Source organism: Scyliorhinus torazame, chromosome 15 (genome assembly GCF_047496885.1).
Source record: "Scyliorhinus torazame isolate Kashiwa2021f chromosome 15, sScyTor2.1, whole genome shotgun sequence".
Lineage (NCBI taxonomy): Eukaryota > Metazoa > Chordata > Chondrichthyes > Carcharhiniformes > Scyliorhinidae > Scyliorhinus > Scyliorhinus torazame.
This window is the reverse complement of record NC_092721.1, coordinates 97572643-97597154: the sequence shown is the minus strand read 5'-3', so window position 1 is coordinate 97597154 and position 24512 is coordinate 97572643. Positions and strand designations below refer to the sequence as shown.

The window sequence follows — 24512 nt, the reverse complement described above, 5'->3', positions numbered from 1 at the left end:
CCTCGTCCCTCGATGCAACCGAAATACTCAGACCTCCTCTTGTTCGTGGCCACACTCGCCATTGGGACCCCGTACAACAGCCTAACCCACCTGACGAACCCCTTCCCAAACCCGAACCTCTTCAGCACCTCCCACAAGTACCCCCACTCTACCCTACTGAAGGCCTTCTCAGCGTCCATCGCCACCACTATCTCCGCCTCCCCCTCCCTCGCCGGCATAATAACGTTCAGGAGCCTCCGCACATTCGCATTCAACTGCCTCCCCTTCACGAACCCCGTCTGGTCTTCGTGGATGACCTGCGGCACACAATCCTCAATTCTCGTGGCTAAGACCTTCGCCAGCACCTTGGCATCTACATTTAACAATGAAATCGGCCTGTAAGACCCACACTGCAGGGGATCCTTGTCCCACTTCAGGATCAAGGAGATCAGTGCCCGGGACATCGTCGGGGGCCCCCCCTTCCCTTGCCTCATTGAAGGTCCTAACCTAACCAGCAACGGGCCCAACTGGTCCACATATTCTTTGTAAATTTCGACCGGGAAACCGCCCTGGCCCCGGTACCTTCCCCGCCTGCATGCTCCCTATCCCTTTGACCAGCTCCTCCAACCCATTCAGGGCCCCTAATCCTGCCACCAGTCCCTCCTCCACCTTCGGGAACTTCGGTTGGTCCAGAAAGCGGCCCATCATTCCCTCCTCCAGTGGGGGCTCGGACTGATACAGTTCCTCTTAAGAAGTCCCTGAAGACCCCATTGATGCCAACCCCACTCCGCACCCCACTCTTTCCCCCCCCCCCCCCCCCCCCATTAGGCCCCCCACTTCCAAGTCCGGGATCTGACCCAACATGCGCCGCAAAAAACCCGCATCGTCCCAGTTCGGGGCGTACACATTGACCAGCACCACCTATCCTTAATTTCCCCAATCTCCCTAGCTGCATCCTGCTTCCGAAACTGATGCGCTAGCATCCGACTTGCCTTTTCCCCATATTCATAAATCGCCCCCTGGGCCTTTCTCCACTGCGAGAGGATACCGAGTACTCGGCGATAGCCATTTCGGATCATGCCCCGAATTGGGTAGACCTAGAGCTGGGGGAGGAGAGGGACCAGCGTCCGTTGTGGCGCTTGAAGGTGGGGTTGTTGGCGGACGAGGAGGTGAGTGAGCGGGTCCAAGGAAGCATAGAGAGATACCTGGAGGCCAATGATAACGGGGAGGTCCGAGTGGGGATGGTATGGGAGGTGCTGAAGGCGGTGGTTAGGGAGAGCTGATTTCCTTTAGGGCCCACAAGGAGAGGAGAGAGCAGAGGGAGAGGCTGGTGGAGAAGGTGGTGAGGGTAGACCGGAGGTATGCAGAGGCGCTGGAGGAGGCACTGCTGAGGAAGAGGCGTAGCCTCCAGGCTGAATTCGATCTGTTGACCACCAGGAAGGCGGAGCTGCAGTGGAGGAAGGCCCAAGGGGCGATTTATGAGTATGGGGAAAAGGCAAGCCGGATGCTGGCGCATCAGCTTCAGAAGCGGGATGCAGCTAGGGAGATCGGGGGAGTTAAGGACGGGAGGGAGTGTGGTACGGAGTGGGGTTGACATCATGGGGTCTTCAGGCACTTTTATGAGGAATTGTATCGGTCCGAGCCCTCACGGGAGGAGGGAGGGATGGACCGCTTTCTGGACCAAGTGAGGTTTCTGATGGTGGAGGAGGGACTAGTAGCAGGATTGGGGGCCCCGATTGGGCTGGATGAGCTGGCCAAAGGGATAGGGAGCATGCAGGCGGGGAAGGCACTGGGGCCGGACGGTTTCCCAGTCGAATTCTACAAGAAATATGTGGACCTGTTGGGCTCGTTGGTGGTTAGGACCTTCAATGAGGCAAGGGAGGGTGGGCTTTGCCCCCGACGGTGTCCCGGGCACTGATCTTGACCTTAAAGCGGGACAAGGATCCCTGCAGTGTGGGTCTTACAGGCCGATTTCGCCTGGTGCCAAGGTGCTGGCGAAGGTCGTAGCCACGAGGACTGAGGATTGGGTGCCACAGGTGATCCACAAAGACCAGACGGGATTCGTGAAGGGGAGGCAGTTGAAAGCGCATGTGCGGAGGCTCCTGAACGTGATTCTGATGCCGGAGAGGGAGGGGGAGATAGTGGCGGCGATGGACGCTGAGAAGGCTTTCGATAGGGTAGAGTGTGGGTACTTGTGGGAGGTGCTGAAGAGGTTCTGGTTTGGGGAGGGGTTTGTTAGGTGGGTTAGGTTGTTGTACGAGGTCCCGATGGCGAGTGTGGCCACGAACAAGAGGAGGTCTGAGTACTTTCGGTTGCATCGAGGGATGAGGCAGGGTGTCCCCTGTCCCCCCTGCTCTTCGCGCTGGCGATTGAACCCCTGGCTATGGCACTGAGGGAGTCGAGGAACTGGAGGGGGTTGGTGCGGGGCGGGGAGGAGCATAGGGTGTCGCTCTATGCAGACGACTTGCTGCTGTATGTGGCGGACCCGGTGGGGGGAATGCCGGAGGTAATGAGGATCCTCAGGGTGTTCGGGGATTTCTCAGGGTACAAGCTCATCATGGGGAAGAGCGAGTTGTTCGTGGTTCACCCAGGGGACCAGGAGAGGGGGATTGGCGAGCTCCCACTAAAAAGGTGGAGAGGAGCTTCAGGTACTTGGGGGTCCAGCTGGCCAGGAGCTGGGGGGCCCTGCATAGACTTAATTTCACCATGCTAGTGGAGCAAATGGAGGAGGAGTTCAAGAGCTGCTGCTGTCCCTGGCGGGTAGGGTGGAGTCAGTCAAGATGACGGTGCTCCCAAGGTTTTTGTTCCTGTTCCAGTGCCTCCCCATTTTTATCTCGAGGGCCTTCTTTCGGCGGGTCAACAGGAGCATAACGGGGTTTGTGTGGGCACGAGTGACTCCGAGGGTGAGAAGGGTGTGCCTGGAGCGGAGTAGGGATGGGGGGAGGGGGGGAGGGGCTGGCGCTGTCCAATCTCTGTGGGTACTACTGGGCCGCCAATACGGCAATGGTGCGTAAGTGGATAATGGAGGGGGAGGGGGCTGCATGGAAGAGGCTGGAGACGGCGTCTTGTGAGGGTACGAGTCTGGAGGCGCTGGCAACGGTGCCGCTGCCGTTCCCTCCAATGAGGTGTACCACGAGCCTGGTGGTGGCGGCTACCCTCAAAATCTGGGGGCAGTGGAGGTGGCATAGGGGGGGAAGTTGGGGCCTCAGTGTGGACCCCAATATGGGGGAACCACCGGTTTGTCCCAGGGAGAATAGATGGAGGGTTTCCGGGGTGGTACAGGGCAGGGATAAGAAGGTTGGGGGACCTGTTTGTGGACGGGAAGTTCGCGAGCCTGGGTGAATTGGAGGAGAAGTATGGGCTCCCCCCGGGGAATGCCTTCAGATATTTACAGGCAAGGGCGTTTGCCAGATGGCAAGTGGTGGAATTCCCGCGGCTGTTGCCATGCACAGTACAGGATAGGGTGCTCTCGGTGGGGTGGTTGGTTGGAGTGGGGAAGATCTCGGAAACTTACCAGGTGATGCAGGAGGAGGAGGAGGCCTCGGTGGTGGAATTGAAAAGTAAGTGGGAGGAGGAGTTGGGAGAGGAGATCGAAGAGGGGACGTGGGCAGATGCCCTAGGGAGGGTGAACTCTTCCTCTTCGTGTGCGAGGCTCAGCCTCATACAGTTTAAGGTATTGCACAGGGCACACATCACCGGGACAAGGATGAGCCGGTTCTTTGGGGGAAAGGACAGGTGTGTTCGGTGCTCCGGGAGCCCAGCAAATCACACCCAGATGGTCTGGAGATGCCCAGCGCTGGAGGAATTTTGGAAGGGCGTAGCAAGGACGGTGTAGAGGGTGGTAGGATCCAGGGTCAAACCGGGCTGTGGGCTCGCAAAATTTGGGGTTGCAGGGGAGCCGGGAGTGCAGGAGGAGAAAGAGGCCGGTATTCTGGCCTTTGCGTCGTCCATGGTAGCCCGGCGAAGGATTCTTCTTCAGTGGAGGGATACGAGGCCCCCAAGCGTGGAATCCTGGATCAATGATATGGCGGGGTTTATTAAATTGGAGAGGGTGAAATTCACCTTGAGGGGATCGGTACAAGGGTTCTTTAGGCGGTGGCAATCGTTCTTGGACTTCCTGGCAGAACGGTAGACAATGGTCAGCAGCAACCCGGGGAGAGGGGAGGGGTGTTCAATTTTATTTTTGTTTATTTACCCTGGGGGATCTGAGGGGGTGTATATATTTTCTATGTTGTGTTAAACTCGGGGTGTTAATTATTTATGTATCGGGGGAGGGGGGCACGGGGGTTGTTTTAATTTGTTCTGTATTTAATTTTATTGGGTTTCTTTTCCATTCTGTTGTTGATATTCTGAGAAAACCCTAATAAAAATAAAAATAATTCGAAAAAAAAAAAGAAGATAAGGATCCAACAGAGTGTGGGTCGTATAGGCCCATATTACTTTTAAATGTGGATGCAAAGTTACTGGCAGGTAGGCTGGAGGCGTGCCTCCCAAAGGTGATAGGTGAAGATCAGACTGGGTTTGTGAAAGGGAGGCAGCTCTTTTTGAACATTTAGGAGGGTATTGAACGTGGTTATGGCACCGGCAGAGGGGAAGGAAACAGAGGTGGTTATGGCATTGGATGCCGAGAAAGCGTTTGACCGGGTAAAATGGAGGAACTTGATGGCGGTTCTGGAGCGGTTTGGGATTGGACCACGATTTGTGCACTGGGTAAAGCGACTGTATAAGGAGCCGAGGCAAGTGTCCACACAAATGACATCAGCTCGAGATACTATTCTCTCCATCGTGGGACTAGGCAGGGATGTCCTATGTCCCCACTGTTTGCACTCGCGATTGAGCTGTTGGCCATTGCGTAAAGAAGTTCGGGGGTATGGGTATGGAAAGGGATAGTGCGGGGGGAGGGGTAGAACATAGGGTGTCCTTGTATGCCGATAACTTGCTGTTATACATGTCGGAACAGAGTGTGTCAGTAGGGGGAATATTGGAGCTGCTTTTGGTGTTTTGGGTATTTCTCAGGGTACAAATCAAGAGTGAATATTTTGAGGTGTCTCGACCAGGTATGGGAGGCAGGGGTGGGGGGGGGCTGCCATTCCGTAGGGCAGGGACTCACTTTAGATATCTGGGGGTGCAGGTTGCTCGGGATTGGGTGGGGCGGGGGGGGGGGGGAGACTCCATAGGTACAAAATTTCTAGTTTTGTGGGGAGGGTGAACAATGACCTGGCAAGGTGAGATGGTCTCCCTCTGTCACTGGCGGGTCGGGTGCAGGCGGTTAAGATGAACGTGTTGCCGCGATTTCTGTTTATTTTCCAATGCCTGCCAATTTTCTAGCCAAAGGCATTTTTTAGAGAGATTGAAGGAATGATTACCTCATTCATATGGGGAGGGAAGGTGGCCAGAGGTAGAAAGGTGCTGCTACAGAGGGGAAGGCAGGCAAGGGGTTTGGGTCTTCTGAACTTGATGTATTATTACTGGGCAGCGAATGTGGAGAAGGTGCGGAGCTGGGTCAGAAGGGTTGATTCCCAGTGGTCAGAATTGAGGAGAGTTTGTGTAGGGAGTCGGGACTGAAGGTGCTAGCATCAGCGCTGCTCCTGATGGCCTCGGGGAAATACTCAGGGAGTCCGGTAATAATAGCTTTGTTGAGAATTTGGAGGTAGTTTCGCCAACACTTTGGGTTAGGGGCAGAGTCAAGGGAAATGCCGATTCGGGGAACCACAGATTTGAGCCAGGGAAATGGGATGAAAATTTTCGGAGATAGGAGGAGAAGGGAATTAGAACGCTAAAAGATTTGTTTCTTGTGGGTCGGTTTGCAGGATTGAGGGAGCTGGGAACGAAGGACTGGAGCAGGGGAAATGTTGAGATATATGTAGGTTCGAGACTTTGCCAAGAAGGAGATGAAGAGCTTCCCGGTGGAGGCGGCCTCCACATTGCTGGAGAACGCGCTAACGACTGGGGACTGGAGAAGGGGGTAGTGTCAGCGGTTTACGGGGCTATTTTGGAAGAGGAGAAGGCACCGCTGAAAGGGATCAAAGCAAAGTGGGAGGTAGAGTTGGGAGAGGGTATGGAGGAGGGGTTCTCCGGAGCGTGAACGCTTTAAAATGTGGACACAAAGGTATGTGAGGTTGGGGCAGATACAGCTGAAGGTGGCATTTAGTGCGCACTTCACAAGGGCGAGGATGAGCCAGCTCTTTGAGGGGATAAAAGATGTGTGTCAACGTTGCGGGGGGGTGGGGGGGGCGCAAACCATGTTCATATGTTTTGGTCCTGTCCAAAGCTGGAGGATTACTGGAAGGAGGTTTTTAGGGTAATGTCTAAAGTGGTGCCCGTGAAACTGGGCCCGGGCCCTCGGGAGGCCATATTTGGGTTATCGAATGAGCCGTTGTTGCAAACGGTGTGGAGGCAGATGTTGTAGCCTTCACCTCGTTGATCGCCCGAAGGCGGATCCTGATGGATTGGAGAGCAACCTCTCCGCCCTGTGCCCTGGCGTGGCGGGGGGACCTGTTGGAATTCTTGACTCTTGAGAAGGTTAAGTTTGAACTGAGAGGAAGGATGGTGGGGTTCTGCAATTCATGGGACTTATGCACTTTCAAGAATTGGATTACATCGAACATTAGGGGCGGGTGTTAGGAAGGTAGGGGGAGAGGACCGTGTATGTTAATGGTGACTGGGTGATTCCTGATTCCTTTTTGTTTTTTGTTCAATTTAGAGGACCCAATTATTTTTTTTCCAATTAAGGGGCAATTTAGCATATCCAATCCACCTACCTGCACATCTTTGGATTGCGGAGTTGAAACCCATGCAGACACAGGGAGAATGTGCAAACTCCACACGGACAGTGACCCAGGGCTGGGATTCGAATCTGGGTCCTCAGCGCCGTAGGCAGCAATGCTAACCACTGTGCCACGTGCCGCCTTTGTTTTTTGTTTCTGTTACCATGCGGGCTAATGTTTGGGGGTTTGGTGGGAGGATGCAATTGTTGTTGACAAGGGGATTGACATTGTATTTGTTACTGCTTATTCTTTGTTGGTGTGTGTAAATTTGGAAGAAAATGTGAAAAAGGAGAATACAAATATTTTTTAAAAAGTGACTTTAGAAGTTGCTATAAAATTAGTATTATAGAAATGCATATTGTTTTGAAACAAGATTGAACTAATTTTTCCTTGCGTGTCTGAAACTTGCCTCAAGCTGTATTCATTCGCTTACTGATTAGATTCTGGAACAAACCGTAATCTTCTAATTTACTTTTGTCATTACTTTACTTAGATTTAAAAGAGAAGATTAATATTCTCCAATTCATTTTGAAAGAATGTGGCCCTTGATTCCTTTATTTGTAGAAAGTCAAAATCCCTACTTGGTTATGCATCCCACTAATTTCCATTGAAGTTTGCTTTGCTACTTGTATTGTTAGTATTGGGGAATTGTTTAATTGCTTTCATAATGATTAAGTAGCAGATTGGTGCCTAGGGGCTCCTGATAATGCAAGTTTCTGCAGCTAATGGTCATTATTAATGGGAACGTGACAAATTTAAGTGATTTTTTTTTTTTAAAAGCTTCTAACCGGCCTGACTTAATCCGATAAGACTTTGTTGAACGAGATTCGTGCATATGATATATGCCAAAATAATACATAGCAGTTGTCGTAGGGAGTGGGCTCCATCATTATTTTCTAACCAAAACTGCAGTTTATCTAGGTTTTTCTGGATACTGTAGGAACTAGGTAACAGGAACCAGCGGTCAGGAACTCAGGAGCCTCAGCCCTTGACCCTGTCCAACAGGTACGAGGCACTTGCTCCCTGTGTGGATGGCGAACAGGGCTGCAGGAAGAATGAGTCAGCTGACCAAGGCACCATGGTTCAGCAGGCCATTCAAGGGGAGGGAATAAATAGGCAAGTTGTAGTTGTAGGGGATTCTATTATCAGGGGGATAGATAGTATCCTTTGTGAGCAGGATAAAGAGTCCCGCATGGTATGTTGCCTGCCCGGTGCTAGGGTGCGGGACACCTCTGACCGGCTTGAAAGGATACTGGAGAGGGAGGGGGAGGATCCAGTTGTTGTGGTCCATGTCGGTACCAACAACATATGCAAGTCTAGGAAAGAGGACCTGTTTAGAGATTATAAAGAGCTAGGATTCAAATAAAAAAACAGGTCCTCAAGGGTCATAATCTCCGGATTACTGCCCGAGCCACGTGCAAATTGGCATAGTGAGGCAAGAATAAGGGAAGTTAACACGTGGCTGAAAGAGTGGTGTGGGAAAGAGGGGTTCCTTTTCTTGGGACACTGGCATCAGTTTTGGGACAGGGCGGACATATACCGTTGGGATGGTCTCCACCTGAACAGAGCTGGGACCAGTGTTCTGGCGAAAAGAGTAAATAGGGTGGTCAATAGGACTTTAAACTAGAGATTGGGGTGTTGCTCTTTTTAGCCTTAGTTTATTAGCTCTGATTATGTCACCTTTGCTCACGAGTCGCCAGGTATCTTTCTGATACCGCCACGTGGTTCAAGCTCAAGTTATGATTAATAAGTCAGCACACCGCTTAGTAAGATTGAAATTAACGGTCATTTATTATATACAACAAGTAATGTTTACACAATAATCCTACTATCTATATAGAAACCTATCACTACTGGCCAATACTTAACTTTAGGAAGAGCCCACCAGGTCAGGGAAACGAATGGGTTATCGAACCGGATCTGGCCTGCGGGATTCAAAAGGCTGATACAGGTCGATGGCTAGGAGTCTTTATCGGATAGCGATTGCTGGATTCAAACTTACAGTTGCTGGGTGATGTTCTTGCGAAGGTCTCGAGCAGGCGAAGAAGGGAGAGAGAGAGAGAGATCTGAACTTGGCCCCTCACTTTATAGGGCCCAGGGGCTTCCCGCCTCCCGGGGCGGCCCTTGACCCTGAGTCCCAAGTGATTGGACTTGTTCCCAATCACTGGGTTCGATACGTCCAATTGCGAGGCGATTGCCCGATCGGTGGGTGGTCGTTCACCTGCCTTTGTTTCGGCCACTGCAGGCGCCGACAGGTCTGGCCCGGTATTCAATTACTAATATGTTGCAATTGTTCCCGGGGATAGACGATTAAACTGCAGATGTCTGGGTTGATGAGCTGCTAATAGTCTTGAGTATCGATCTGGGCCGACTTTCCCAGAGCCGAATATGATATTCTGCCTGCAGCTGTCCGTTTGTGTCATGTTGCCTGCTTTTCTCATCAGCCTTTTCGGTTGGCCATTTTAACTCGGGTTTTGGCCAAATTAATAGAGAATCAGCCATTTTAGGTGGCTACAGGGGGGGGGGGGGGAGGGAAAGTCAGGGAATCAAGAGGTGAAGTAATCAGTGGGAAGCGTATCTGCTTAGGAATACAAAAAAGCACGTAAAGACAGAACTCAGGAGAGGTTACGATAGTCCCCATCTCACAAAATATGACACAGTGTATGGAAAGGCTCAGTAAACCAAGGTCCAACACACTAAGAAAACAAAAAGGGACGGTCAATAGAGAATTAAAGGTGCTATATTTAAATGCGCGCAGTGTACGGAACAAGGTAGATGAGCTTGTGGCCCAGATTGTGACTGGCAGGTATGATGTGGTAAGCATCACAGAGACGTGGTCGAAAAGACAGAGAGGTGGGCAGAGGGGGCGGGGTTGCCTTGTTAATTAGGAATGAAATTAAATCAATAGCACTAAACGACATAGGGACAGATGATGTGGAGTCTGTGTGGGTAGAGTTGAGGAACCACAAAGGCAAAATAAACATAATGGGAGTTATGTACAGGACTCCTAGCAGTGGTCAGGACCAGGGGCACAAAATGCACCACAAAATAGAAAGGGCATGTCAGAAAGGCAAGGTCACAGTGATCATGGGGGACTTCAATATGCAGGTGGACTGGGCAAATAATGTTGCCAGTGGACCCAAAGAAAGGGAATTCATCGAATGTTTACAGGAGGGCTTTTTGGCACAGCTTGTGATGGAGCCCACGAGGGAACAGGCCAAGTGTTATGTAATGAGCCAGACTTGATAACAGATCTTAAAGTAAGGGAACACTTAGGAGGCAGTGATCACAATATGGTAGAATTCAGTCTGCAATTTGAAAGAAAGAAGGTAGAATCAGGTGTAAAGGTGTTAGTTAAATAAAGGTAACTACAGGGGCATGAGGGAGGAACTGACGAAAATCGACTGGGAAAGACAGTAGAACAGCAATGGCGCGAGTTTCTGGGAGTAATTGAGGACACAGTACAGAGGTTCATCCCAAAGAAAAGAAAGGTTATCAGAGGGGGGATTAGGCAGCCATGGCTGACGAAGGAAGTCAGGGAATGCATCAAAGCAAAAGAGAAAGCCTATAATGTGGCAAAGAGTAGTGGGAAGTCAGTAGATTGGGAAGGCTACAAAAACAAGCAGAGGATAACAAAGAGAGAAATAAGGAAAAGAGGATCAAATATGAAGGTAGGCTAGCCAGTAACATTAGGAATGATAGTAAAAGTTTCTTTTATATACATAAAAAACAAACGGGAGGCAAATGTAGACATTGGGCCGCTCCAAAATGACGCTGGCAATCTAGTGATGGGAGACTAGGAAATAGCTGAGGAACTAAATAAGTACTTTGCGTCAGTCTTCACAGTAGAAGACATGAGTAATATCCCAACAATTCCGGAGAGTCAGGGGGCAGAGTTGAATATGGTAGCCATCACAAAGGAGAAAGTGCTAGAGAAACTAAGAGGTCTAAAAATTGATAAATCTCCGGGCCCAGATGGGCTACATCCTAGAGTTCTAAAGGAAATAGCTGAAGAAATAGGGAAGGCGTTAGTTGTGATCTTTCAAAAGTCACTGGAGTCCGGCAAAGTCCCAGAGGATTGGAAAATCGCTGTTGTAACCCCCCTGTTCAAGAAGGGAACAAGAAAAAAGATGGAAAATTATAGGCCAATTAGCCTAACCTCGGTTGTTGGCAAGATTCTAGAATCCATCGTTAAGGATGTGATTTCTAAATTCTTGGAAGTGCAGGGTCGGATTAGGACAAGTCAGCATGGGGAGGTCTTGCCTGACAAACCTGTTAGAGTTCTTTGAAGAGATAACAAATAGGTTAGATCAAGGAGAGCCAATGGATGTTATCTATCTTGACTTCCAAAAGGCCTTTGATAAGGTGCCTCACGGGAGACTGCTGAGTAAAATAAGGGCCCATGGTATTCGAGGCAAGGTACTAACATGGATTGACGATTGGCTGTCAGGCAGAAGGCAGAGAGTTGGGATAAAAGGTTCTTTTTCGGAATGGCAACCGGTGACGAGTGGTGTCCAGCAGGGTTCAGTGTTGGGGCCACAGCTGTTCTCTTTATATATTAACGATCTAGATGACGGGACTGGGGCATTCTGGCTAAGTTTGCCGATGATACAAAGATAGGTGATGGGGCAGGTAGTATTGAGGAGGTGGGGAGGCTGCAGAAAGATTTAGACAGTTTAGGAGAGTGGTCCAAGAAATGGCTGATGAAATTGAACGTGGGAGGTCTTGCACTTTGGAAAAAAGAATAGAGGCATAGACTAGTTTCTAAACGGTGACAAAATTCATAATGCTGAAGTGCAAAGGGACTTGGGAGTCCTAGTCCAGGATTCTCTAAAGGTAAACTTGCAGGTTGAGTCCGTAATTAAGAATGCAAATGCAATGTTGTCATTTATCTCAAGAGGCTTGGAATATAAAAGCAGGGATGTACTTCTGAAGCTTTATAAAGCACTAGTTAGGCCCCTTTTAGAGTACTGTGAGCAATTTTGGGCCCCACACCTCAGGAAGGACATAACTGGCACTGGAGCGGGTCCAGCGGAGATTCACACGGATGATCCCAGGAATGGTAGGCCTAACATACGATGAACGTCTGAGGATCCTGGGATTATATTCATTGGAGTTTAGGAGGTTGAGGGGAGATCTAATAGAAACTTACAAGATAATGAATGGCTTAGATAGGGTGGACGTAGGGAAGTTGTTTCCATTAACAGGGGAGACTAGGACCCGAGGGCACAGCCTTAGAATAAAAGGGAGTCACTTTAGAACAGAAATGAGGAGAAATTTCTTCAGCCAGAGAGTGGTGGGTCTGTGGAATTCATTGCCACAGAGGGCGGTGGAGGCCGGGACGTTGAGTGTCTTTAAGACAGAAGTTGATAAATTCTTTATTTCTCGAGGAATTAAGGGATATGGAGAGAGAGCGGGTAAATGGAGTTGAAATCAGCCATGATTGAATGGTGGAGTGGACTCGATGGGGCAAATGGCTTTACTTCCGCTCCTATGTCTTATGGTCTAACTCTTGATTTACCTTCTAATCAGACATAATTTTTTATTTTTTTTATTTTTTTTATTTTTAATAAGACACAATTGTCTGTTGATTGGAGGTGTCGAAAATACAACTTCATTGGTTATTATTCACTTGAATACACTTGCATACAAACTAAATCAAAACTTAGAAACACAGTATCAAACAATACATGGCAAAAAAAGCATCAAACATAAAAGCATAAAGAAATCACTTTAAAATAAGCGAATATTCAGGAAGGCAGAATTTCAAAAACAAGATCTTGGCCACAAGTTCTTACTTTAAGCAAATCCTTATCTATGATGTAATCCCTCATTTTCTCTCATTGGTCTCTAATTCCCAGCTGAGACCTCCTGGTTTGTTCAAAATAGATGTTGGTTACTGAGAGGATGATTTATTAATCATACATTGGCCATTACTAAGATTGACTGGTTATCAAAGTTAATTCAGTGTCTACGTACGCAGCCTCGTGATAATAGGGTTCTCACGCCACTTGCTGTAACTAATTGTTGATACATTCTTACTGCTAAATGCACTGAAATACAATAGTCCAGTCATTATATGAAATATTCACTAAAACATGGTCTAAGTTTCCACAGATAAGGCACGAGAGTTCAATCGTGATTTATTGTCTGAAACAATGACTGTATTTTCACAATCCAGGCATTTAAAATAATTTCACTCTTTAACTATGCGTTCAATTAGTACCTGAAGCCATAAATAAATCAATACATCAATAATCTATACCAGCTACAGATTCACTGAACAGTTAATGGTGCAACTGAAGTTACATTATCAAGGACTTTATAGCAGAACATTTAAAAAGCAGTGGCAGGATCCGTCCGAGTCAACATGGATTTATGAAGGGGAAATCATGCTTCACAAATTTTCTGGAATTCTTTGAAGATGTAACTAGTACAGTTGACAAGGGGGAGCCAGTCGATGTGGTATATTTGGATTTTCAGAAGGCATTTGACAAAGTCCCACATAAGAGATTATTGTGCAAGATTAAAGCGCGTGGGATTGGGGGAAGTGTATTGAGGTGGATAGAAAACTGGTTGGCTGAGAGGAAACAAAAAGTAGGAACTAATAGGTCCTTTTCAAATTGGCAGGCAGTAATTAGTGGGGTGCTACAGGGATCGGTGTTGAGACCCCAGCTATTCACAATATATATTAATGATTTGGATGAGTGAACAAAATTTAACATCTCAAAGTTTGCAGATGATATCAAGTTGGGTGGGAGGGTGAACTGTGACGAGGATGCAGAGATCCTATAGCATGATCTGGACAGGCTGGGTGAGTGGGCAAATCAATAGCGATGCAGTATAATTTGGATAAGAGTGAGGTTATTCACTTTGGAAGCAAAAACAGGAAGGCAGATTACTATCTGAACAGTTGTAAATTGGGAGCGGGGAGTGTGCAGTGGAACCTGGGTGTCCTTGTGCACCGCGGTGTCGCTGAAGGTAAGCATGTATGTGCAGCAGGCGATAATGAAGGCTAATGGTATGTTGGCCTTCATTGCGGGAGGTTTTGAGTACAGGAGCAGGGATGTATTGTTGCAATTATATAGGGCCTTGGTGAGGCCACACCTAGAATATTGTGTGCAGTTTTGGTCTCCTTTTCTGAGGAAGGATGTTCTTGGAGGGAGTGCAGTGAAGGTTTACCAGACTGATTCCAGGGATGGCAGGACTGTCATATGAGGAGAGATTGACTAGGTTAGGATTGTTCTCGCTGAAGTTTAGAAGAATGAGGGGGGATCTCACAGAGACTGACAAGATTCCGACAGGACTAGACAGGGTAGATACAGGGAAGATGTTCCCGATGGTGGGTGTGTCCAGAACCAGGGGTCACAGTCTGCAGATTCAGGATAAGCCATTTTGGTCCGAGATGAGGAGACATTTCTTCACCCAAAGAGTGGTGAGCCCTGGAATTCATTACCACAGGGTGTAGTTGATGCTAAAACATTGACTATATTCAAGAGATGGCTAGATATAGCACTTGGGGCAAAATGGGATCAAAGGTTATGGAGAGAAAGCAGGATTAGGCTATTGAGTTGGATGATCAGCAATAATCGTGATAAATGGCGAAGCAGGCTCGAAGGGCCAAAAAGCCGCCTCCTGATCCTATGTTCTATGTATCGATGTACATTTTGGGTATTACTTTGTTTCAAGAGTACTTAGTACTATTAGTCAGAAGAGCCTTTAGGAACCAAAGAAATACTAGAATTTTTATTTCCTGAAGACTAAAGTGGAAATAGAAATGTATTTCACAATATGTGATCAGTTTCATGGGGTTACCTGTGTGACCTGCCTACAATGGTAGGTTTACCAATGGTGGTGCAAATAGGAAAATCAATGAATTCAGTTCAAGATTTGACATTTAATTTGAAACAAGCATTCAAATACTGAATGCATTGATGCATTGTTATTTATATTGCACAATTATTTTACTGGCATTGTTGCTAGCTCTTCTAAATAACAAATTACACAGTTTTAACACATTTGCTTTTCAGGGCAAGGAGACATATTGCAGTATGCGGACACACTTACCTTCCAGTTTCAAAAATTGTTTGCTTGGGGTGAAATTCAAATTTGGTGCCACAAGTTGGGCACTGGAGAATCAGAACTAAGAACATTACAGCACAGGAACAGTCCCTTTTGCTCACAAAGTCAACACCGATCTAGATTCCTTATTCAGACCTACTACTTATTGCCCAAATGATCTGTATCTCTCTATTCGCCACCCGTTCATGTGTCTATTAAGATGCATTAAACATTGCTATTGTGCCTGTCTCCACTCGTAACGGGTTCCAGGCAGCCACCACTCTGTGTGAAAAACCACCTCTCGCCTTGAACCTGTGTCCCCTTGTAATTGAATCTTCCACCCTTGGAAAAAGCTTCTGACTATTCATCCTGTCCATACTACTTGTAATTTTGTAGACCTCAATCAGGTCTCCCCTCAGCCTCTGTCATTCCAATGAAAACAATAGAGTTTATTCAACCTCTCCTCCTAGCTAACACCCTCCAGTCTAGGCAACATCCTGGCAAACCTTCTTTGCACTCTCTTCTGGTAACATCTGTGTCCTTCTGGTAGTGTGGTGACCAGAACTGCACGTAAAATTCCAAATGTGGCCTAACTAAAATTTAATACAACTGTAACATGACCTGCTAACTCTTGTACTCGGTGCCCAGCCGATGAAGGCAAGCATGCTGTGTGTCTTCTTGACAACCTTATCCACCTGCATTGCCACTTTCATGGAACTATGGACATGAACACCCAGATCCCTCTGTATGTCAATGCTCCTAAAGGTTCTGTCATTCACTGTATAATTCATACCTGAATTTAATCTTCCAAAATGGATTACCTTGCATTTTGGGGAATTAAGCTCCATCTGCCATTTCTCTGCCGAACTCTCCAATATATCTGTATTCTCTGACAGTCCCATTATTATTATTATTATTATTATTATTATCATCTTCAACTCCACCTATCTTAGTGTCATCTACAAACTTGCTAACCAGACCATCTAAGTTTTCCTCCAGATCATTTATGCATGTATTACAAGCAACAGTGGTCCCAGCACTGATCCCTGTGGAACACCACTAGTTACAGATTGCCATTCTGAAAAACTCCCTTCCACAGTTACTCTGTCTTCTGTTGCCAAACTATTTCTTTATCCATCTAGCTAGCACACCCTGAATCCCATGCAACTTTACATTTTGCACCAGTCTGCCATGAGGGTCCTTGTCAAATGCCTTATTAAAGTCCATGTAGACGACATCCACAGCCTTTCCCTCATCAATTAATTTTGTCATCTCCTCAAAAAACTCTCAAGTAGGTAAGATATGACTTTCCCCGCACATAACCATGATGCCTATCACTAACAAGTCCATTCGCTTCCAAATGTGAATAAATCCTGTCCCTCAGTATCTTCCCCAACAGCTTCCCCACCACTGACATCAGTCTCACCAGCCTATAATTACCTGGATTATCCCTGCTTCCCTTCTTAAACAAAAGGATAACAATGGCTGTTCTGCAGTCCTCTGGAATCTCACCTGTGGTCAAACATGATGCACAGTGGTTAACACTGTTGCTTCACAGCGCCAGGGACCCAGGTTGATTTCCATTTGGGTCACTCTGTGCTGAGTCTGCATGTTTTCCCCGTGTCTGTGTGGGTTTCCTCCGGTTGCTCTGATTTCCTCCCGCAAGTCCCAAAAGACGTGCTTGTTAGGTGAATTGGACATTCTGAATTCTCCCTCAGCGTACCCAAACAGGTGGCGTAGTGTGGCGACTAGGGGATTTTCACAGTAACTTCATTACAGTGTTAATGTAAGCCTACTCGTGACACCAATAAAGATTATTTAAGGTATCTGTTAAGGCCCCAGCTATTTCCTCTCTTGCCACCCACAGTAACCTGGTATGTATCCCATCCGGCCCAGGGGACTTTTCTATCTTCATGCATTTTAAGATATCCACCACTTCCTCCTTCATTATGCTGACATGTCCTAGAGTATTCACACACACATCCCCAACCGCAACATCCGTCATGTCCCTCTCCTTGGTCCATACCGATGCAAAGTCCTCATTTAAAAAAAATATATTTTATTCAGGCACTTTCATAAAAAACAAACTGAAGAAGAATTAAATTGTACAACATTAAAAAAATAAAAATTTAGAGTGCCGAATTCCTTTGTTCCAATTAAGAGGCAATTTAGCGTGGCAAATCCACCTACCCCGCACATCTTTGGGTTGTCAGGGTGAAATCCACGCACACACGGGGAGAATGTGCAAACTCCACACGGACAGTGACCCAGAGCCGGGATCGAACCTGGGACCTCGGCAGATTGCGGCAGTAGTGCAACCACTCGCCACCGTGCTGCCCCAAATTGTACAATGTTAGAAATAACCAGCACCCACTATCTCTTCCCCCCCCCGCCTCCCGTCCTGCCTTCCCCATTTTAACACCCTCATTCTCCCCTCCCCCCGCTATCCTTTTGCTGATTCCTCAATCCTCTTTAAAGAAGTCAATGAACGCATCCACTTCCGAGCAAAACCATCAACCGACCCCTTCAGGATAAACTTGATCACCCAGGTCGCTCACCCACACCCCTGCTTTCGGTGGATCCGAGTCCCTCCATCGAAGTGAGATCTGTCTCCGGCCTATCAGGAGGCAAAGACCAAAGCGTCAGCCTCTCTCGCCCCCTGGACACTGGGTCTTCTGACACCCTGAATATTGCTACCTCTGGATCTTCACCCCCAGCACCTCATTATGTCCGCAAACCCCTGCCAGACCCCCTTTAGCTTTGGACATGTTTCGCGCGCCTCCCCGTGCACCGCCCACACCTATCCTCTGCCCCCTCAAAAAACCTACCCCTCTGCGCTACAGTCATATTTGCCCTGTGAAGTACTTTAGACTGAATGAGGCTTAGCCTTGCACATGATGAGGTTGCATCCACCGTCCGCAGGGCCTCAGCCCATGTCCTTACCTCCACCTCCCTATCCAGCTCCTCCTCCCACTTCTGCTTTATACCCCCCAACCAGGGCCCCTTCCCAACCCATCAGCTCATTGTAGACCTCCGACACCTTCCCCTCCCCTGTCTCCTCCTTCGACAGCACCTTGTCTTGCATCCTCAAATGCAGTAACCTAGGAAAGGACGGTACCTCTCTCTTCACAAAATCCCAAACCTGCAGGTTCCTGAAGCCATTTCCCCAGGGCAGCTCATGCTCTTCCTCCAGGTCCTCCAATTTCGTGAAACTGCCCCATGCCAACACGTCGCCAAATTGCCCAATCCCTGTCTGCCACCATTCCCAAAACATTCAGAATGTTGTTGTCCCTGGTGGGACAGGAGATGTGCTGGTGGAATTTTGGCAGTACACTCTTGAGGTTGGCCTTGTTGAAGTCCCCGCCCACGATGAACAAGGCCTCCGGGTGTTCTGTTTCGTAGTTGTGTACCTTGTGTTGCCCTATTATGTATTTTCTTTTATTTCCTTTTCTTTTCATGTACTTAATGATCTGTTGAGCTGCTCGCAGAAAAATACTTTTCACTGTACCTTGGTACACATGACAATAAACAAAAATCCAAATCCCAAAACTGTGCATGCACCCTACCCGATGCAAACCTATCATTATCACAGATTGGTGCCCACACTGAGGCACCCTCGAGTCCCAAATGCTGCCCCACACCCTCAAGGCTGACACTAACAATGGGCTTACAGAGTACCTGGCCGGCGAGAAAGGCAGAGGCGCTGTTAACAATGCACTTAAGCTTGTTCCCCGACAAGAAGCCGCCTCCATCCGCCCCCATGCCGACCCCTCCCCCGCTACCCATTTCCTAACCATGGCGATGTTTGCCGCCCAGTAGTATTATATTTAGTATATAGTTCATTATATTCAGCAACACCAGCCACCCCACGCCCGCTCCCAAAAATTCCTTTTGACCCACAGGGTCTTCCCCGCCCAGACCAACCCAGAGATCAGCGCGTTAACCTTTTTTAAAGAACGACTTCGGGACAAAGATCGGGAGTTCTGAAATACAAACAAGAACTTTGGCAGCATCATCATCTTAACTGTCTGCACCCGTCCCGCCAATGACAGTGACAGCACATCCTATCTTTTAAAATCCCCCTTCATCTGCCCCACTAACCAAGTCAAATTTAACTTGTGCAGCTGCGCCTAGCCTGTGTCAATCGGGACTATCTCGCTCTTTCCCATATTCAACTTGTACCTGGAGAACTGACCAAAGCCCTCCAAAATCCAATAATGCCCCAATGCTATCCAATGGGACCAAAATATATAACAGCAGGTTGTCTGCGGCGCCCCCCCCCCCCCCGCCCCGCCCCCCCAACCCCCCGGCACAATCCCTTTCCAATCCCTCAACGCTCTAAGCACCATTGCCAGTGACTCTATAACCAAGGCAAAAAGCAACGGGGGGAGCAGGCACCCCTGCCTCGTCCCACAATGTAGACCGAAATATCCCCAGCTCACCCGGTTCATCCGCATAGTTGCGATCAGTGCCTTGTACAGCAACTGGACCAAGTCCATAAACCCCTGCTTGAACCCAAACTTCCCACAAATATTCCCACTCTACCTAGTTGAATGCCTTCTCCGCATCCATTGCCGCTACCACCTCCACCTCCTGCCCCTCGGAAGGCATTACAATCACATTAAGCAGCCTCCTGACATTTGCCAACAACTGTCTCCCTTTCAAAAACCCCGTTTGGTCCTCGTCTATCACATCTGTGATGGAATCCTCAATTCGCGAAGCCAACAAATTCACCAGCAACTTGCCATCTAAATTCAAGAGCGATATCCGATGGTATGATCCACACTGCTCCAGACCCTTGTCCTTTTTCAATATCAAAGTGGTGGATGCCTGTGATAGTTTAGGGGGGAGTTCACCCCCCTCTCCCGAGCCTCATTGTATTCCCTCACCAGTAATGGCCCCAAGTCGTCCCCCTTCCATTTTATAAAACTCCACCGGGAACCCATCCGGGCCCAGGGCCTTCCCTGCCTGCATCGTCCCCATACTCTCCATCACCTCTCTCACCCTGATTGGGGCCACCAATCTCTGCACCAACTCCTCGTCCACCCTGGGAAACTCCCAACTCATCCAGGAACCACTGCATTATCTCCCGGTGGGGGATCCGACTCATACAATCTCCTATAAAAAGCCTCAAACACCCCGTTAACCCCCACCGGGTCCAACATTACCCTTCCCGTCTAGTCCTATACTCTGCTAATCTCCCTCGCAGCCTCCTGCTTCCACAGCTGGTGGGCCAGCATCCTATTTGCCTTCTCACCATACTCATATACTGCCCTTCTGGCCCTCTGCAGCCCCCCTAATAGCCTCCAGTGCGAGTGCTGGCCCCCCCCACCCCCGATCCACTCACACATCCACCCGGTGCAGCGCATTGTCAGAGACCACAATCGGCGAACACTCTGAGTAGAACATCCCTGCCAACAGGACCCTGTCCACCACAAAAAAGTCAATCCGGGAATACATCCAGTTCACATGGGGAAAATATGAAAATTCTTTCACCCTCTGCCTCCCAAACCTCCACGGGTCCACCTCCCTGCCCCCCCCCCCCCCCCCCCCCCAGCACCCATCTCATGAAATGTACATTAGCCCAATTTGGGGCATAAACGTTTACCAGGACGATCAGCATCCCCTCCAGTTTCCCATTCAACACCATGACCCCACCCCCACCCCAGATCTGTCACAAAGCTCCCCACCTCGAACGCCACCCGCTTCGTCACTAACACCGCCACCCCCCCCCCCCTCGTCTTCATGCCCAGTCCCGAGTAAAGTGGGCAAAGAAGTGGCAGATGGAATACATGTGGAAAAATGTGAGGTTATGCACTTTGGACGTAGGAATGGAGGCATAGACTATTTTCTAAATGGGGAAATGCTTAGGAAATCAGAAGCACAAAGGCACTTGGGAGTCCTTGTTCACGATTCTCTTAAGGTTGACGTGCAGGTTCAGTCGGCAGTTAAGAAGGCAAATGCAATGTTAGCATTCATGTCAAGAGGGCTAGAATACAAGACATTGGGAGGTACTTCTGAGGCTGTATAAGGCTCTGGTCAGACCCCATTTGGAGTATTGTGCGCAGTTTTGGGCCCTGTCTCTAAGGAAGGATGTGCTGGCCTTGCAAAGGGTCCAGAGGAGGTTCACAAGATTGACCCCTGGAATGACGAACTTGTCATATGAGGAACGGTTGAGGACTCTGGGCCTGTACTCGTTGATGAGGGAGGGACCTTATTGCAACTTGCAGGATACTGCGAGGCCTAGATAGTGGACGTGGAGAGGATGTTTCCACTAGTAGGGAAATCTAGAACCAGAGGGCACAATCTCAGACTAAAGGGATGATCCTTTAAAACAGAGATGGGGAGGAATTCCTTCAGCCAGTGGGTGCTGAATCTGTGGAACTCTGCCGCAGAAGGCTGTGGAGGCCAAATCATTAAGACAGAGATAGATAGGTTCTTGATTAATAAGGGGATCAGGGGTTATGGGGAGAAGGCAGAAGATTGGGAATGAGAAAAATATCAGCCATGATTGAATGGCGGAGCAGACTCGATGGGCCGAGTGGCCTAATTCTGCTTCTCTGTCTTTGGTCTTATCCTTTTCTCAACCTCGCCTAATCCCCTATCTTTAAATGCGTCGCTTGTAAAAAGGCCATCTCCGCCTTCAAACTCCTCGGGTGCATGAACACACATGACCTTATGCCGGCCCCAGGCCTGTGTCACGCGACCCTCCCAGCCCACCCTCGGATGTCCACCATAATCACTCACTTTCCAGCTGCACCACAGCAACCACACCCTTGTCGCAACCCACCCCATCTCCTGAGCAAAACAACAACCCCATCCCCCTCCCCTACGCCTCCTGACAACTCTCCCACTGCATTCCCATTAACTAGCCTGCCCAGCTAGTATGGTGGCCCCGCCCAAGGCCTCCTATCCCCCCAGTCCATGCAATACACCATCCTGGAGTCTCTTTCGTGACCACAGAAGTGCCTATCTGTGCCTCTGACTATGGAATCCCTAATTAATATTGCTCTATTATGCTTTGCCCCCCTCTTTTGTACAGTAGGGCCAGCTATGGTGCCACTGCTCTGGCTACTGCTGCTGCTGTCACCTGATGGGCCATTGCCCTCATCAGTATCCAAAAGGGCATGCTTGTTGGAGAGGGACACAGCCACAGGGGACTCCTGCACCAACTGCCTGCACCGTCTAGCTGTCACCCTCTTTCTTTGTGTACCTTTGGTGTGACCACATCTCTATAGCTTCTATCTATGACACTTTCCGCCATTTTGTTGCTTCTTAGTACCTCCAGTTACCCCTCAAACCAATCCTTTTGTTCAGTCAGCATGTGCAGTTAGATACACTTCCCACAGATATAATTGTCAGGTATGTCCTCAGCATTAGGCCCACCAGCTCCCATGACTAACTCTGTCAAATATTACAATTGCTTTAGTAAATTAAACAAAATGAAATAAAATCACTGTGTGCTATGTGCCTGCTTTTCCTTTCTAAATCCATGGAAAGGTAGATATGATGGAATGCATGTGGCCCTCCTGAAGTTTAATTTCACTTTCTTTTTGACGAGATGTAAATCTAGAGTTGCTTGTGCATACAACAGTCAGTGATTCTATCATTCCAAAAGGTTTTTGCAATGTTAGCTCCAAAATGTTGTGATCTCTCTGGCTGTTCCACTGTTTAGAACTCCTGTGTCCTGAATATAGAAATTCATTTTTGATTCTTTTAGAACATTTTTTCCCATGTTTATTGTTCTAATATGACTTATTGAAAATTTTTCTAAACTGAAGTTTGTCCTGAGAGACATCAAAATAGTACTATATTGTAGAATCCGTTATGAACAAAATGTCCTTCTCCTCAATGTCTTTTAGAACTGATGACAATTCTAGATAGTGTTAGTCTGCCTACTACACAATTGAGCAATGTAATTTATGAATTTCAGTGCCAGTGCAATGCTAAGCACAAAGGTCGTATGTCCCAATGATTGGCTGATTAAATTAAACAGCATATCTGGTTGTTTATAATAGGCAAAGTTGAGACAGTACTCAGCCAGCCTGTGCTTTTTAAAATTAATTCCTGGAATGTGTGTTACGCTGTTTAGACCAGTATATATTGTCCATCCTAATTGCCCATGAGAAGGTGGTGGTAAGCTGCTTTCTTAAACTGCTCCAGTCCCTGTGGCATAAGTACATCCACAAAGCTGTTAGAGAGTTTGAAAAATCAAAGCAAAACAGCTACTGTTAAATGAGATTGTGATTTGATCGCACTTGTTGAATAATCCTGAGTGTTCATATAGCCGCACTAACAACAATTTAAGATGATCACTTGAGTTCTTAATGTGATCCATTTACACTTCATATGCAGGGACCCATTCTGTTTATATACAGGGGCAACTTTATATGCAAACAAATAAGGTATGTTCAAGCCTATTTTTGAATTACCCGGAGGCTTGGGGAACCTTTTGGTCCTTATTGCTTTCTTCATGACAATGCCTCTGCCAACCTGAGTCGACTTGCCAACGAATCAGCAACCTTTGCTCCGTTACTATAAATTGTTTTGGTCGTTTGGGGTTTTTGCAGTTGTTCTGAAGAGATCAAGATGGAAAAACTTCAACATGCCTCTCTTTTCAGAAATATAACTTCTAATTTGTATTTATAAAGTATTTTTGATGTTGCCAGGATATCCCAAAATGCTTCTGAAACATTTAAATATTTGACCTGTAGGCACTATTGTTGCTAGATTGAAAACAAATAGATGTGCATTTCTGCAGAGCAGTCAAACCTGGTTTTCATTGGAATGTGGTTCTTCCTACTCGTGAAGAAGTACTTAATCTCTGCTTGATGTTTTTCTCTTTTGATGTATGATTGTGGTTGCAAACCCGTAACTCATAGTTCTGTGACACAGTTTTGATATTGTGGCATATGATCTTACAAGAGGTCGGGGTGCTTATTTCTGCTGGCAAGCTGCTCCCTGACCTATAAAAATGTTTTGATTGCGATATTCAAAGTGTTTTGTTCAGCATGGTATTCCAGTACAACTCCTCCAATTTCCTCGTAAGCTATAAAAGTAGCACTACATAAATTAAAAAGCTGCCAAAAAATTCAGTTTACAGTTGAACTTATTCTGCTGTAATCTCTTAAAGGACCTAAACAAGATAGGTCTTTGGCCTTGGACCTCAATTTTTCTCCTCCTGTTGCGTTTTAAATGTAAAGAGAATTATAGTCCTGCTATAATTGAGGATGTTTTTTTCATGTCTATTATTTTAAGCATGTACATTAGACTGACCTGCTGTCAACATTTACAGTTGGACCACTGACTATCAGCTTTCAGAAAATTCCAGTTATGAGCAAAATTGCAAGAAAAAATCCATATGTTCAAGCTGGTGGACGGTACACTCCCCCTCACTGCAAAGCTCAATATAAAACAGCAATCCTTGTACCTCATCGAAACAGGGAGCCACATTTGCGCCATCTTCTATATTACCTTCATCCATTCTTGCAGCGCCAACAACTTCAGTATACAATATATGTCATCCATCAGGTAATTAACTTGAAGATAATTTGCAAACATTAATTGATTTTGGCTGTGCGTTTGTGTGTTTAAATTATTACTAGTTTTATTATTAGTCTGCTTTAAAATCTTTCTCACAATTCATTCAAAATGCCACCATTATTTTTGAATCTAAAGTACAAATGTATTGATCATGCTCAGAGA

General features: G+C 47.5%; 1 protein-coding gene across 1 annotated transcript in view; it reads left to right on the top strand.

Annotated features, from left to right (window-relative positions):
• Positions 1 to 24512, top strand: part of LOC140391700 (beta-1,4-galactosyltransferase 3-like) — a 101112-nt gene that overhangs the window by 10992 nt on the left and 65608 nt on the right. The window contains exon 2 of the mRNA XM_072476463.1: positions 24103 to 24338. Coding sequence (XP_072332564.1) covers positions 24103 to 24338 — 236 coding nt within the window. The remainder of the gene's footprint in view (positions 1 to 24102; positions 24339 to 24512) is intronic.